Here is a 14,615-nt window from a genome sequence, read left to right as displayed (position 1 = left end):
TATAGTTTTCATCCTGGTTACTGGTGGGTATTCACTCTGTAGTTGTGAGTGTAAAGTACTTACAGAAGCCACTAGGCTTTGTGGGTGATGGTTCCATCATCCCTTTTACAGGCAGTCTGGGCACTGGGAAACATAGCTGGAGACAGCTCCGTTTGCCGAGATTACGTCTTGAACTGTTCCATCCTTAATCCTTTGTTAACGTGAGTAACTATGATCGTCTGCACCTGGGGCACCTATAGGGCAGCCATGTGGCAGGTCTTTTGGGAGCAGCTTACCTTAAGAAGATAAGTAAATACAAAAACGCTGAAAGTGCATTCTGATTGCCAAAGTAAAAGCTATCTTTTGAGAGTAGGAAGATTTTGCCAAAGAGGACCTTGTGCTTCCTCACTTCATGGCACTATAGAATCTCATGTTGGTCATACCTGCCTGATTGTTGAGCCAGAGGAGAGAGGCCAGGACTAGCCCATCTGTAAAAATCCAGCCTTCTCTACGGAATACATTTATTTGCTATGGGTTTATGCGTAGGTACATTGGAGAGCTCTGTTGTAAACCACAGGTCAAAGACCCCATGAAGGGTTATCTGGATCCTTCTCCCATCCCTCCCTCCCATATCCCTAAAGTAGAGCTACATCTAAACCAAAATAGATGGGTGAACTGTTCTTCAGAGACCACAATCTCATAGGCTACTGCTATAACTTTTTCTTGAGCCCTTCACAGAAAACCATTCGTACTGCATGGCTAAAGCCCTCACACTAGACCTTCAGCTTTTGTTTCCAAGGAGAACAGCAACAATACTCCTTATTTAGAACTTAGGGCAACAGTTAGGGGCACAGTATGTCCTATCTTAAAAGCTTTGCAAGCTTACTCAAGATCCGATCCTCTGTCCTAATTAGCTATGGTTTTAACTAGCCACAGCAGATCCTAATTCGCTGAAGATGTGGGTTGGCCTCCTGGCCCAAACAGGCTCAGTTAACTTAGATCTATGAATAGGAAGAAACAGAGAGGCTGCTAGTCTTACAGGTCTGATTGGATTTGCTCCTGGGGTTCATTGGCAACAGTCCTATGCCAAGTGCATCATTGCTCAGGATCTGGCTTTGTTGTTTCCTTTAGACTCCTTACCAAGTCCACACGACTGACAATGACACGGAATGCAGTCTGGGCCCTGTCAAACCTCTGCCGAGGGAAGAACCCACCCCCAGAGTTTGCAAAGGTGAGAGCTTTTTACTAGTTCCTGAGTGATAGCAGGTTTCTTCATATGGGGAAATTTTGATATGAAGTTTTCAGTTCTTTGGGGAACCCCTTAGAATCTCAATCCATGGCAAACTGAAAGAGGTGATTATCAACGAAGTAGGTGATCTCATGTGCCTGAATGGTAAAGTGAAAAGTAGGCCTGATGGTATAATGTAGAGATCTCCAGGGCTTAGAATTACTTGTAGAGGAGGGGACAGCAATGTGAGGGTTAGTGGTAAAGCTGATGTAGCCCTGCCCCCCTATGAGTCCCTCTCACTCTGCTTCCAACAGGTCTGTCCATGTTTGCCTGTGCTGTCTCGCCTACTCTTCAGCAGCGACTCAGACTTGCTGGCAGATGCCTGCTGGGCCCTTTCTTATCTGTCTGATGGCCCCAACGAGAAGATCCAGGCAGTTATAGACTCTGGAGTCTGCCGGAGATTGGTAGAACTTCTAATGTGAGTGGTCTCAGTTAGAAAGGGAACAGATTCCCTAAGCTTCTATAAGCTCAGACTAAAGAACTACATTCAGCAGTCTGTTGCCCTATCCCAAGGTCTGGAGCCATGAGAATGCTGCCAGCCTTGGTGGTCAGCAGGGCTGAATACCGTGTGCTGGCTCTCTACTGATCAGATCTCCCTCCTCTGTAGGCACAACGATTATAAAGTGGCTTCTCCTGCCCTGAGAGCTGTGGGTAACATTGTCACTGGGGATGACATCCAGACCCAGGTAAGGAAGAGGAGAGCTGTCTATGGACAAAACTCTTCCCTGTTAAGGGCTTTGGTCCTGATGGGAGGCAGCGTGGTCTAAAAGAGAAAGCATGGGGCCGGCCCTGTGGCTTGGTGGTTAAGTGCGCGCGCTGCGATGCTGGTGGCCCGGGTTCGGATCCCGGGTGCGCATCGAGGCACCACTTCTCCGTTCATCCTGAGGCCGAGTCCCGCATACGGCAACTAGAAGGATGTGCAGCTACGACATACAACTATCCACTGGGGCTTTGGGGGGAAAAAAAAATAAATAAAATCTTTAAAAAAAAATAAAAATAAAAAATAAAAGAGAAAGCATGGACTTGAGTGAAGAATTCCAACTCAGCTACTTTCTCTGTGAACATGGGCAACTTCGTTGCCTTCATTTCTTCTATAAAGTGGAAGCAAATCATCATCCATTGGGTGCTTTTGAAGGAAAACTAAATGAAATAACTTGACTTACTACATGGGACATTGTAAGGTAACTGTTAATAGTTTTTGAGTTATGATCCCTTTGAGATACTAAAAGCTATGGAACCTTTACCCCTACTTCCTAGACTTTTAGGATCCTAAGGACACTATCTAATGTTAATCTCGTGTTAGTAGCACCTCCAGTGAGGGCACAGTAAACAGGATTCCTTTGTTCAAAGGCTAGAGATCTAGGTATTATTTGGATCTTGAGTAGTTGGCATAATTATGTGGGATTCTTGACAGATTTCTTACAAGTGAGCAGTCTTACTCAAACACACACTCTAATTTTCTAGGTCATTCTAGTGTGTGTGTGCATATGTGTGCAAATATTCATAACATAAAATGTACTGTTTTAACCATTTTTAAATGTATAGTTCAGTGGCATTAAGTACATTCACATTGTTACTCAGCCATCACAAGCATCTATCTCCACAACTTTTTCATCATCCCAAACTGCTTTGTACCCATTAAATAATAACTCCCTCCCTTCAGCCCCTGGTAACAACCATACAACTTTCTGTCTCTTATGAGTTGGACTACTCTAGGTACTTCATATCAGTGGAACCATATATATTTGTCCTTTTGTGTCAACTTATTTTACTTAGCATGATATCCTCGAGGTTATCCATATTGTAGCATATGTCAGACTTTCATTCCTTTTTATGGCTGAATAATAGTCCATTGCATGCATATACCATATTTTGTTTGTCCATTCATCTGTTGATAGACGCTTGGGTTGTTTTTGCCTTTGGCTATTGTGAATAATGCTGCATTGAACGTTGACACACAAGTATCTGTTTGAGTCCCTGCTTTCAGTTCTTTGGGGTATATACCCAGAAGTGGAATTACTGGATCATATGGTAATTTTATGTTTAAGATTTTGAGGGGCCAGCCCCAGTGGCCTAGTGGTTAAGTTCGGCATGCTCTGCTTCTGTGGCCTGGGTTCAGTTCCTGGGTGTGGACCTACACCTCTCACCAGTGGCCGTGCTGTGGCGGCAGCTTACATACATAATAGAAGAAGATTGGCAACAGGTGTTAGCTCAGGGTGACTCTTCCTCAAGCAAAAAGAGGAAGATTGGTGACAGAGGTTAGCTCAGGGCGAATTGTCTCAGCAAAAAAAAAAAAAAAAAGATTTTGAGGAACCACCATACTGTTTTGCACAGCGACTGCACTATTTTACATTCCCAATAGCAATGTACCAGATTCCAGTTTCTCTACATCCTTAACAACACTTGTATTTTCTGGGTTTTTTGATAATAGCCATCCTAATAAGTGTGAAGTGGTATCTCATTGCAGTTTTTGTTCACATTTCCCTAATGTTCAGTGATGTTTGGCATCTTTTCATGTGCTTTTTGGCCATCTGTATATCTTCTTTGGAGAAATATCTATTCAAGTCCTTTGCCCATTTTTTAATTGAGTTGTTAAGTTTTTTGTTGTTTATTTGTAAGAGTTCTTTATATATTCTGGATATTAATCCTTATCAGCTATATGATTTGTATATATTTTATCCCATTTTGTGGTTTGCCTGTTTTCTCTGATGGTATCTCTTGATGCACAAAAGGTTTTTTTTTTTTTTTTTTGGTGAGGAAGATTGGCCCTGCGCTAACACCTGTTGCCAGTCTTCCTCTTTTTGCTTGAGGAAGAGTGGCCCTGAGCTAACTAAATCTGTGCCTGTCCTCCTCTATTTTGTACGTGAGTTGCTGCCACAATATGGCTTGATGAGTGGTATAGGTCCACACCCGGGATTCAAACCTGCGAACTCAGGCCACCGAAGCAGAGCACGCCAAACTGAACCACTAACACCACTGGGCCAGCCCCTAAAAAAGTTGTTAATTTTGATTAAGTCCAATTTAACTAATTTTTCTTTTGTTGCCTGTGTTTTTGTTGTTCTAGGTCATTCTTAACTGTTCAGCCCTCCCTTGCCTCCTCCACTTGCTGAGCAGCTCCAAGGAGTCAATCCGGAAGGAAGCTTGCTGGACCATTTCAAATATTACTGCTGGCAACAGGGCTCAAATACAGGTAGAACAAGCAGGAGGGGAGTCAGGGGGCAGGGGCCGGGGGGGTTGGCAGGTGGGAAGGCATGGGAACATGAGAGGTTGTGGGATATTTGCTTCTAGAAGAAAGAGTTTATTTCCCTCTAGAAATAGAGGTCAAAGATTTTGTGTAGTGCAAGCCAGGTTCCTCTGTAGCGTATCACCTATATGAGAAGAACAAGGGAGGCCTCCCAGGAAGGGGAAGATGTCTAAACCTTAGCTGATTTTTGGGCTGGATTTGCTTTCTCTTCTTGAAGTGACCTTTTTTTCTTCACCCATCCCCCCCACCAAATCCTCTCTAAGGCTGTCATAGATGCAAATATTTTCCCTGTGTTGATCGAAATCCTTCAGAAAGCAGAGTTCCGTACAAGGAAAGAGGCAGCCTGGGCCATCACCAATGCCACGTCAGGAGGAACCCCTGAGCAGATCAGGTATCACATTCCTTTCCCATTGTCCTGAGTGATGTGTGTCCTCTCCCTCTTGGCTCATGGTTTACATGTGACCTCTAAACTGCTTTTTCTGGGATAGGTCTGTCCCTGTCTAGCTGCAGTAGAGTTTAACTGGTAAGCTGCTAGGGTGGCACTGCAATAGGTTCCTATAGACCAGGTACCTCTTTTCCATCTTGGGGAATAGAATCCTGTGACACAGACATCCTTCTCTCCTCTACTTCTTCCTACCTTCTAGAGAATTTAAATCTTTGTAATTCTTAATTATCCATACAAATGGAGGAGAACCATGCTGTGGCTCATTCAAAGCAGCTTCTTCAGAAAATTGTTTTGAGGGTGATATTTGGGAGAAGCAAATAGAAAGCTATTTTGTGTGTGTGTGGTCTTTGATTTTAGTTTCCATTATCGATATGAGTAGAAGTGATGGGAGCTAGACAAGTGTCTTGCCCTCAGCTTGTAGCCTAGGAGGGGAGTATATTCAGTATACAGAAAGTCTTAGGAGAAAAGGGATAGCCATTGAGTTAAGCTTTGAAGGAAAAATACGGGGTTATAAAAGGTCAAAGGCCTTCTGGACAGGAAAAAGCATAGGCAAAGGTACAAGAATCAGAAATCTGGAGACATTTACATGTTTGACTGCAATGTAGTGTCCTTGGAAGGGAGTGATGGGAGGCAAAGCTAGAAGAGGAGTGTGGGAGCCAGATTCTAGAGGGTCTTTATTGGCATACCTGTAGAGCTTGGACTGTGAACAATTTTAAGCAGAGAAATGATGTGTTCAGAGTGATAATATTGCAGCAAGGAGACATTAGAGACTAAGAGGAGGAATCTATGGCAGCCTTCCGCTTGAAATGAACTAGACCAGCAGCACTGGGGAGGGTGGAGAGCTTAAGATAAAGGATGGGTGGTTATGAAGGCTCAGGAAGAGTGGATTGCTGAGAGTCTTGACATGGATGAGAGAGACCCACAGTCCCCTCAGCACCTACCTAGCACCTCCCTAGCCCTGCATTAATTTAGAACTTGCCTGGTCTCTTGCCCCCAGGTACCTGGTCTCACTGGGCTGCATCAAACCCCTGTGTGACTTGCTGACTGTGATGGATTCAAAGATTGTACAAGTGGCCCTCAATGGACTAGAAAACATCCTGCGACTTGGAGAGCAAGAGGGCAAGCGCAGTGGCTCAGGGGTCAATCCCTACTGTGGCCTCATCGAGGAAGCCTACGGTATGTACTCTCTCCCCAACCTCACCTCTGCCTAAAGTAGAGAGGTTCTAGGTCAGAACCTGGGGACTGTAGGTCTCCAAAGTGGTATACATATGTGAGGGTGTGTGTTTTTTGGGGTCATCATTGAATGCAAGGTTGTATCCCACCAGTTCCTTCTCCCTTGAGGAGCAGTACATCAGTTCTCTTTCTTATAGGCTCTCCCCAATAAGTAGGTATGGTATAGATGGAAAAAAATAAAGCTCCAGAATTGATAATAGAATCAGGCACTGGAAGGCCTGTTTTCATCTGAGTTTCTGGCAAATTCCAGTAAGAGTGCTGGATTGACTCATCACTCATCTCTCAGAGATTCAGAGAGACTAATGATTTGCCCGTGTCACACAGGTAGTTAAAAGCAGAATAGGGACTAGAATCTCTGATTTATAACTGACACTTTGGGGTTATATAGTTGGGGGAAAAGATCTTGGCGCTCCTCTTTCACATCAAAAAGAGATCTGATCGTATTACTGGTGTTTATAAACACTAACATAGCTCAGGGAAAGAAAAATAGATTGTTTCATGGACCCATAAAAAAGCACTCCAAGTTTACTCTTCTGCCTCCTTCCTTCTTGCCACCATAGGCTTGGATAAAATTGAGTTTCTCCAGAGCCATGAGAACCAGGAGATCTACCAGAAGGCCTTCGACCTCATTGAGCACTACTTTGGTGTAGAAGATGATGATAGCAGCCTGGCTCCCCAAGTGGATGAAACGCAACAGCAGTTCATCTTCCAGCAGCCTGAGGCCCCCATGGAGGGCTTCCAGCTATAATGTCTGCCTCCGGGGAGGGGAGGGAATGGGAAGCACCACCAACCAGTGGAAAAGCAGCCCTCTGGTGGGCGGGAAACCAGCCCCCCCACCATTAGCCACCACACACCTCTGCTGCTCTGGAAACTGTGCTCTTGACCTGCTCCGCCCCCTTCCCTGGAGGGAGCACCCTCTGGACAGACAAAACCATCTGAGGCTCACATTTGGGTTTTGTGACAAGAAGGGGACGTGTTGGGTTTTTCTTCCTTATGCTATATTTTGGCTGCACATATGTCTTTAACCCAGGAGCCCAGGGGTAGACAAAGGAGGACTGAGGTAATCAATTTTGCACCTTTTTTTTATTTTTATTTTTTTCTTTAGTGGTGACTTCCTTGCCTTTTATCTTCCTTCATCCTTCCCAGTCCTCTGCCCTGATCTGTGTAACTCTTCTCTTGGGTACTTGAGCAGATGGAATATTCCAGAGGTGGGGGTGGGGGTGGGGAGGGGAGATATCCAAAACAAAGTGTTCTTGCTCTGACAGAATATTAATCTTGTATGCTTGGATTGAGTTATTTAATTTTTTTTCTTTTGCACATTTTTCTTGTATTAAGATTGCTCTTTCCAAGAGCCATGAGTTCCTGGTTTTAGGAATCCCAGCTGCCAGCATTGTCTGGGACTAGAGGCTGAGGGGGGGTCACCATGAGACAAAGACCCCCTTCTTCCCTCTAACCCCTTTCCCAGACCTCTTTAGTTTGGGAGATCCCCCTCACTCTCCTGGGGCGAGGACACCAGTGGGAGTGGAGGGGAGGAGCACAGGCCTTCAGATAGGGCTTCCCATGTGTCGCTACTGATCCCATGTTTCCTACCCACCTTCCAATGGTGCGACCCAACTTCATTTGTTTACTTGAAATTTCCCCTCGGAGTTGAATAAACCTCTGAGGTAGCTGTATTTTCTCCTAAGCATGAGACAGGGGGCTGTGGTCCTTCCTTTCTCCTGAGGAGAAAGTCCTTGCTCTAGTGACCCATAAGTTGCAGAGGAGGTTGGAGTGAGAGTGTCATGTATTGGGATAGCCAGGGATCCCTGCCTTTGGCCTTTCTTCTTCTTCCTCTTCCATAGTTGGATCATGTATATTTTACTTCCAAAGGAGAGAATGTCAAAAAGTTCTGTATTTTTTTATATTCTATATATTAGGTAGGTCAATCTTAATTGGTCTCAAGAGGAAGAACTGTCTGTAATTTCTCTAAGTAGGATACTGTGAGGAAGACCAAAAAGACATGTGGAAGCTCCCTCACTCAGGAAGCCTGAATGTGGTCCTTTTCCTCTCTGCTTGGGTTCTGTGCCACCACCTGGGACCAACCCTTAGCTCTGGAACCTTTATATAGCAGGTCAGCCTGGTCTCATTGTCCTAGTACCTGGAGGGAGCAAGGATGGCCCCAGGGCCTGGTGAAGTCTACCACTCTAGTCCTTACTGCTGAGCATCCTGCTTAGATCAGGAAACCCACAAAGTAGTCTGGCTTCTCAGATTCAGTCTCAAAGGCCCTTGTCCACATACTTTATCACTTACGGCTGCCTCTCCTATTATCACAGAAACTTAGCAGCCTCGGGACTTTTGTGGGAGTTATTGATATCTTTCCTGTTTGGATTCCTTGTATCTGGTTGGGGTTTTGCCCTTCTTTGTGACAATTATAATCCTAATGCCTTTTCTTTTCTCTTTGAGTAAAGCTAGTGCAGTGCCTCAGTGGCTTGCCTATGCTTTAGTGGATTACCTGTGATAGTCAAACCCAGTTGTTGGGGATAGGGGTGGAGGAAGTAGTTGGCTAAGTATAGACCAGCTGTGGAGCTGAAGGCACAATCTTCCCTGCCCCTGCTTCCCCACTGTGCTTGGTCAGAGGTGCCCTGCTCCAAGCTGTATCTTCCCTTCCCCAGAAACAATGCCATTCTTGCTCCTATTCCTGTGCATCCCCTCTGGCTCAGGTGAAATCCATGCCCCTCTCATTACAGATCTAAGTTCAGGTGCTCATTGTCGGCCATTGGTCTTGAATTTGCCCTCTCTTTCTAGTGTCAAGATCCAACTCCAGAGCCATTTTCTGAGAAAGGTTGTTTGGGGCTAGTGGTTATCACTAAAAAGTCACACCAATGCTGTACCACCTTAGTGAGTCACATGCTACTCTTCAGCTTGGGATTGGTGACTGCCAACCCCCAATCCCACAGGTAGGCAAGGGGCAGGACCTTTTTCACTTGGCCTGCTGACTTCATTACAAAACTGTTCTCTTCCAGTTCAGACAAAAGCTACTCCCCCCCCCTTGTCTTTGTCCAAAGGGCAGAGCACTTTAGTAGGATCTACTTTGTACATCTCAAAGAATAGTTAAGTCCTATTGGGGCCAAATTCTTATTGTGAGACATACACATCCTGCTTTTCCCAACTATTCCTCCAAAATCTACTTTCACTTCAGATCTGGGTCCTATACCAGATGGAAGACTTTTTTAATGATCTGGCTTCTGTTTAAAGCCAGTTTTCTCCAAGGATTTCAAAGACTGAAGTGTCTCCCAGGGCACAACATGACAGATTTCTCATCAGATTAAGTGGCCTCTAGGAGCTTTCCTTTGTTAGTGTCTTCCTTAGACCATGTTTTCCCATAATCGTCCTCTAACTCCTTTTTAGTCAACAAGCAAAGTTCTTACAGCCCATAGAGGCAGTAACATCATCTTTTGTGTCTTGTCCTCTCTCTTGGCTTTCTTGGAAAGCAAAATATTATTTCTTTAGCCCAGGCTTGACAGCCACTCTTTGTGGGCAGCTCCCATCTGGACTCTAGACCCTGGCCTAGGTGAGGTCAAAGGCTTTCTGGTAGATTTCTGAATGGACGTTGCAGAGATGGAAGGGCTCCCCGGCCTGGTGTAGGGAATAGCCTGATAAGACAGGTTTTTGGAATCTTCATATGTTTGCAATATGGCTGGTATATCCATTTTAAGATCTTTGTTGGAGGTGGAGGTATCTAGGTGTGGATTAAGGGAACAAGGAGCCTACTTCTTAACTAGTGTGTTCAAATACTGTTTTGAACAGTGCCAGCTATTTATTGCCAGCCCCTCTGGACATCCCACCCCAAAATCATCTTTTCTAGTACTAACAAGGTCTCTGGTCTTAGAAGCCTGCCTTCAATTCTGAGCTGTCCCCAGTGACTGCCTCGCCTTGGTGTTGGCTGCAACCTTCTGGTTGAACCACAGGGTTCCACCCTCATCTGGCCAGCCTGGTCACTTGGGGTAGTGGGTACAAATGACCCTTTTAAGAAGCAGGCATTAATGATCTCAGCTTTCAGGGACCCGACCCTTGATGTTCCCCCTTTCCTAGAACTCTTAGATCTACTCCTTCTCTCTTTGCTGTAGAAGCCACTTTCCAGGAGCCCTGTTTTTTGGAACTGAACTGCACAGATTATAACTGCTTCTGTACTTAGCTAAGGAAGAGCAAGGAAGGCTCTCAGGCACTGACTTGCTATTTCTTTAAAGCCAAACCAGTTTAAAATGAAAATGGTCTATCAGAATGAACTGGATTTCCATTTCTCAAGTCTACCTGCCTTCTTTCTACATCCTAGAGTTACCCCTGTTTCTAGCAAACTAGAAGGGAAGGAGATGAATGCCTGGGAATACTTCCTCATCCCACATGCCCCTCTTTGAAGGCCTCAGCTCATTTGTTCAGGCCACATCTCTTCTCAATGAGACTCAGCTTGGTATCCATCATTTTGGGTATTCCTCAGTAGATTCATCTTGTGGGGTGAGATTCTGGATTCTCAGTTGAAGGCAGGGAGTCAGGTTCTCCAGGTCCCTGCAGGCACTACAGGGACACGTAGGGAAAACAGGCTGGTTGGGGGCCTCAGGAATGTGTATGACTATCTGCCTCTCTGGCAGGCTGGGGAAGGGTGCAAGGCTCACTGCACTGAACTGAGGAAACGCTCATAACCAGTAGCAACATCTTCCAGGTAGGACTATCCAAAAAGTGAGTGTGAGAGTGAGAAATTGCCCAGAGTGGGTTTCTTCCACAGCCGTTTTAGGATTGCACATTCTAGACCAATCTTGTCCAGTATTTTTTCTTGTCTTAACTTTTGGATTCTGTTGTTAAGCCAACAAGCTGAGAATTTGGCTCTGCGGAGATCCATATGGTAGGCACTAGCTGCTCTTTGACCAAGGCCTTCCTAAATGATTCAGTCATCCCATTGTCTAGCCCCTAGCCCCACCCCCAGATTTAAGACCACGGCAAATGAAGAATTTGAGGTCAATACCAACCAAGTCTGTGAATTAAAGCTGTTATTTTTCCTCTCAGAGGGCATTTTGCATCAGGCCTGGGCTATGTGCAGAATCAAAACTGGGTATGAGAGTTAGAAGAAGCAGTGTTAAATTTTGGGCCCAGAACACCCTGGGAGAAAGGTTTGTGTAGTGTGTTATAAAGGTCTTCAGTGGCTTTGGGCCTACCTCGCTACTTCTGGGCGAGCCTAACTGCTGACGTCTGCGTTAACACATATCTGAACCCTTCTGCTAAACACTAGCCCTGCTCCCCTGTGTAGGTCAGATTTTCAGCCCCTGGGTTTGGGGAGAGAAAACTTGGCCATGCCCTGGGGGCAATGAAGGAAGTCAAAGCTTAGAGCCTGAGACTGGCTAGGAACCTCTGACTCACAAGATGGCCTTAAAGAGCCCACCTCTACAAGAACCTTCAGGCCCTGGAGTTAGGTATTGGCCAGCTTTTGTGGGAACTGCCTTTGATTGAACCACTAAAGAAGTGAAGGGGCTGTGAGGTCTTAGCCACCCAAGACAAACTGGCTGTCCCTCAGAAACAGCTTGGGTTCCCAGCTACAAACCTAAGGAAGGTGAGTCGAACCCTTTTCCTTACTGGTTTTTGTTTCCAAATTCATTTGCTTTTAGTTTTCCAAGAACTGTAAACTGGCTGTTTTCCATGTTCTCAGGGCCCCTGGGTAGACAGACAAAGCTTGATTATTTCAGAGCAGACACAGGCCAAGAAACCATGGCATTGAGTGTGCTGAGTCCAGACAAATGATATTTATATACACATCCAAATTTGAAGAGAAAATGTATTTGTTTAGGTTTCAAACACTGTAATAGATATAAAGCAAAAATAAAAACCTGTTGCAAAGTTCTAAATCGTCTTCCTTGGAATGATCCTAGATTTTGTGGAAGCGAATGAGGAGAGGGTGTTTAAACTTGTGGCCTAACAGTGGAATTAAGAATTGCAACAGCCTGCTCCTGCTATAGAGAATCTTTTTAAATCACCTTTATTGTAATATAATTGACATAGAGTAAATGGCACATATTTAAAATGTACAATTTGATAAGTTTTGGCATATACAATCAAGATAGTGAACATATCCATCACCTCTAGAAGTTTCCACATGCCCCTTTGGAATCCCTCCTTCCTGCCCGACCCCCAGCAACCACGCATCTGCATTTTGTCACTGTAGTTTAGTTGGCATTTTCTAGAGTTTCTCTAAAGGATTTTGACATCATTTCATCAGCACCATTGCACAGCCCTTTGAGCCCATTGAGGTCATACAGTTCACAACTACCCACTTCATTTTAGATCAGTTCCTAAAGCAGAGATTACAGACAAAAAGTTGGTTCAACCCAAAAGGAGGGTTTTGGTTGGCTGATAGAGTGTGTTTAAGGTTTAATTTGTTGCCAACATTTAAAAAAATAAAGATATATCTATCTTGAAAAATATCTGGCACTGCTGGGCCTGAGTTTCTGCTTGAAAACAATCTGCAAGAGCTCCATTTTACCACAATCACCGCCATTCTCAATGGTCTCCCTGACTGACTCTGGCAGATGCTAATATTGGTGCTATTCTCTTTTACAGCAAAGGAGAAAGTAACTTTTTAACCCATGTTTCTATCAAATTTTCTTATTCCTTGCCTGCCTGCTCTACTCATTACCCAGGTGGCCCCTGTAGGCCACTGATGATCCTGATACACCACTCCACCCTTCACCCCATGCATACCTTGTTCTTGCTTATTATGTTCTTTATCTCTGCCTAGAACATCCTCTTCCCATGAAAATCCATCAAGGCTTGATTTATATGTTACCTTCTCAAGAAATTTCCAACGTGCTTCTCTGGAAATAAGCAGGGACTTGGTTTCGTGAGACCTGGATTCCAAACCTTTCAGAGCTTGAGTTTGACCATTATACTATTATACCATATTGCCTCTCAATGTTACCTGGAAAACGCAAATTCTTGCTGCCTAAGGGATGTGGAAGAGAACTGCCCTGAAGTCTCTAACTGGGGAAAATACTTAACATCTTAAGAGCCCTAAAACAATGCCCAATTTGCACAACAATTTAAAACTTTCTCTGCCTCCAGAATGATGCTAGGCTTTAGGACTAGAGAATTTAGCCAATGTCATTGTTGTTCTCGCAATGTCATTGACTTGTAAAGCAAGTAATTTCAACACCTTGTTACTAATGCCGTAATAAGACCTCTATCCAGACTTAGGGAGCCAGGACAGACTGCAGAGCACTGGGAAGGCTCTGAAGTGACCTTTGACCTGGACTTCAAAAGATTTTGTTTTTGCCAGAAGGCCATTTTGGAAGGTGCAATAGCACCTGCAAAAACCTAGGAAATCCTGGAAATAGAAGTATAATTGGAGCAAAAAAGGCAGAGGGGATGGGCAGGATCGGCTGGAAACAGAAGCCAAACCATGTAGACATTAAATTCCATGTGCAAGAGTTGTCGGTTTTTTTTCCATTACCTCTAGGCAACTGGATAAAGAATTGTGATATCACTTGTGGAGAAAAGTTTGGCTTTTTTCCCCTTTAGCCCCAGTGCAACTGAGACTTTGTAGAGAATGAGCCAGTCAAAGAAAAGGCTCAGCAATCTGCTGAGGCCAAAATTCCCCTTACAGGGCCCCCTTACCCTTTCCAAAGAGGGACTCAAGCTGGTAATGGAGAGGGGAAAAAATATAACCTACTTTCACAAGTCACAAGTCATCGTCAGGGAAAGCGTCCCATGGTGGTTATTTCTTCTGGGTAAGAGGCAGGGTAGTCTAGTAGTTAAAGATGGGTGCTGGTGCCAGACTTCCTGGTCTCGAATCTCTGCTCTAACCATTCAATAACGACGTGACCTTGGACAAGTTATCTAACCTTTGCCTTAAGGTCCTTGGCTGTAAAATGGGAATAACAAATAGTACTTAGTTATGAGGATTAAGCTAGTAGACACTGAGAAAGCACACTGTAAGCGCTCAAAGAACTGCTATTGTTATTAAACGCTTCTATTTGAATACGGATATTGATGCCCTCGGATAAAAAAAAAAATGCCAGGGGCCAGCCTGTGGCTTAGCGGTTAAGTGCTCGCACTCCGCTGCTGGCGGCCTGGGCTTCGGATCCTGGGCCCGCACCGACGCACCACTTCTCCGGCCATGCTGCGGCAGTGTCCCACATACAGCAACTAGAAGGATGTGCAACTTATACAACTATCTACTGGGGCTATGGGGAAAAATAAATAAATAAATAAAAATTGTTAAAAAGAAAAAAATGCCTGGTCACACAGCAAATTAGTGATGAAGTTAGGACTGGAATACAAATCTCCTGATTCCCAGCCCCAGTATTCTATCCCTTGTCCTCAGAGTTCCTAGATAGTCATAGATGTTCGCAGAAAGGGTGGAGGCATGTAAGAAAGAACAGCCAGGGGCAAGGCTTTGCGAGCTG

At 44.7% G+C, this 14,615-nt stretch overlaps 1 protein-coding gene across 2 annotated transcripts in view; it reads left to right on the top strand.

The window, feature by feature from the left end:
- Window positions 1-12,059, top strand: part of KPNA6 (karyopherin subunit alpha 6) — a 57,330-nt gene extending 45,271 nt beyond the window's left edge. For both annotated transcript variants that reach the window (XM_014784099.2, XM_087446381.1), the window contains exons 7-14: window positions 112-200; window positions 1,111-1,210; window positions 1,522-1,685; window positions 1,875-1,953; window positions 4,332-4,457; window positions 4,775-4,902; window positions 5,954-6,132; window positions 6,750-12,059. In XM_014784099.2, the coding sequence (XP_014639585.1) occupies window positions 112-200; window positions 1,111-1,210; window positions 1,522-1,685; window positions 1,875-1,953; window positions 4,332-4,457; window positions 4,775-4,902; window positions 5,954-6,132; window positions 6,750-6,937 (1,053 nt within the window). In that variant the 3' untranslated portion in view covers window positions 6,938-12,059. The remainder of the gene's footprint in view (window positions 1-111; window positions 201-1,110; window positions 1,211-1,521; window positions 1,686-1,874; window positions 1,954-4,331; window positions 4,458-4,774; window positions 4,903-5,953; window positions 6,133-6,749) is intronic.
- Window positions 12,060-14,615: the final 2,556 nt, after the last annotated feature.

This window comes from Ceratotherium simum, chromosome 22 (genome assembly GCF_057802395.1).
Source record: "Ceratotherium simum simum isolate JZ-2026a chromosome 22, ASM5780239v1, whole genome shotgun sequence".
Classification (NCBI taxonomy): domain Eukaryota; kingdom Metazoa; phylum Chordata; class Mammalia; order Perissodactyla; family Rhinocerotidae; genus Ceratotherium; species Ceratotherium simum.
This window is presented reverse-complemented; position numbering and strand designations above follow the sequence as displayed.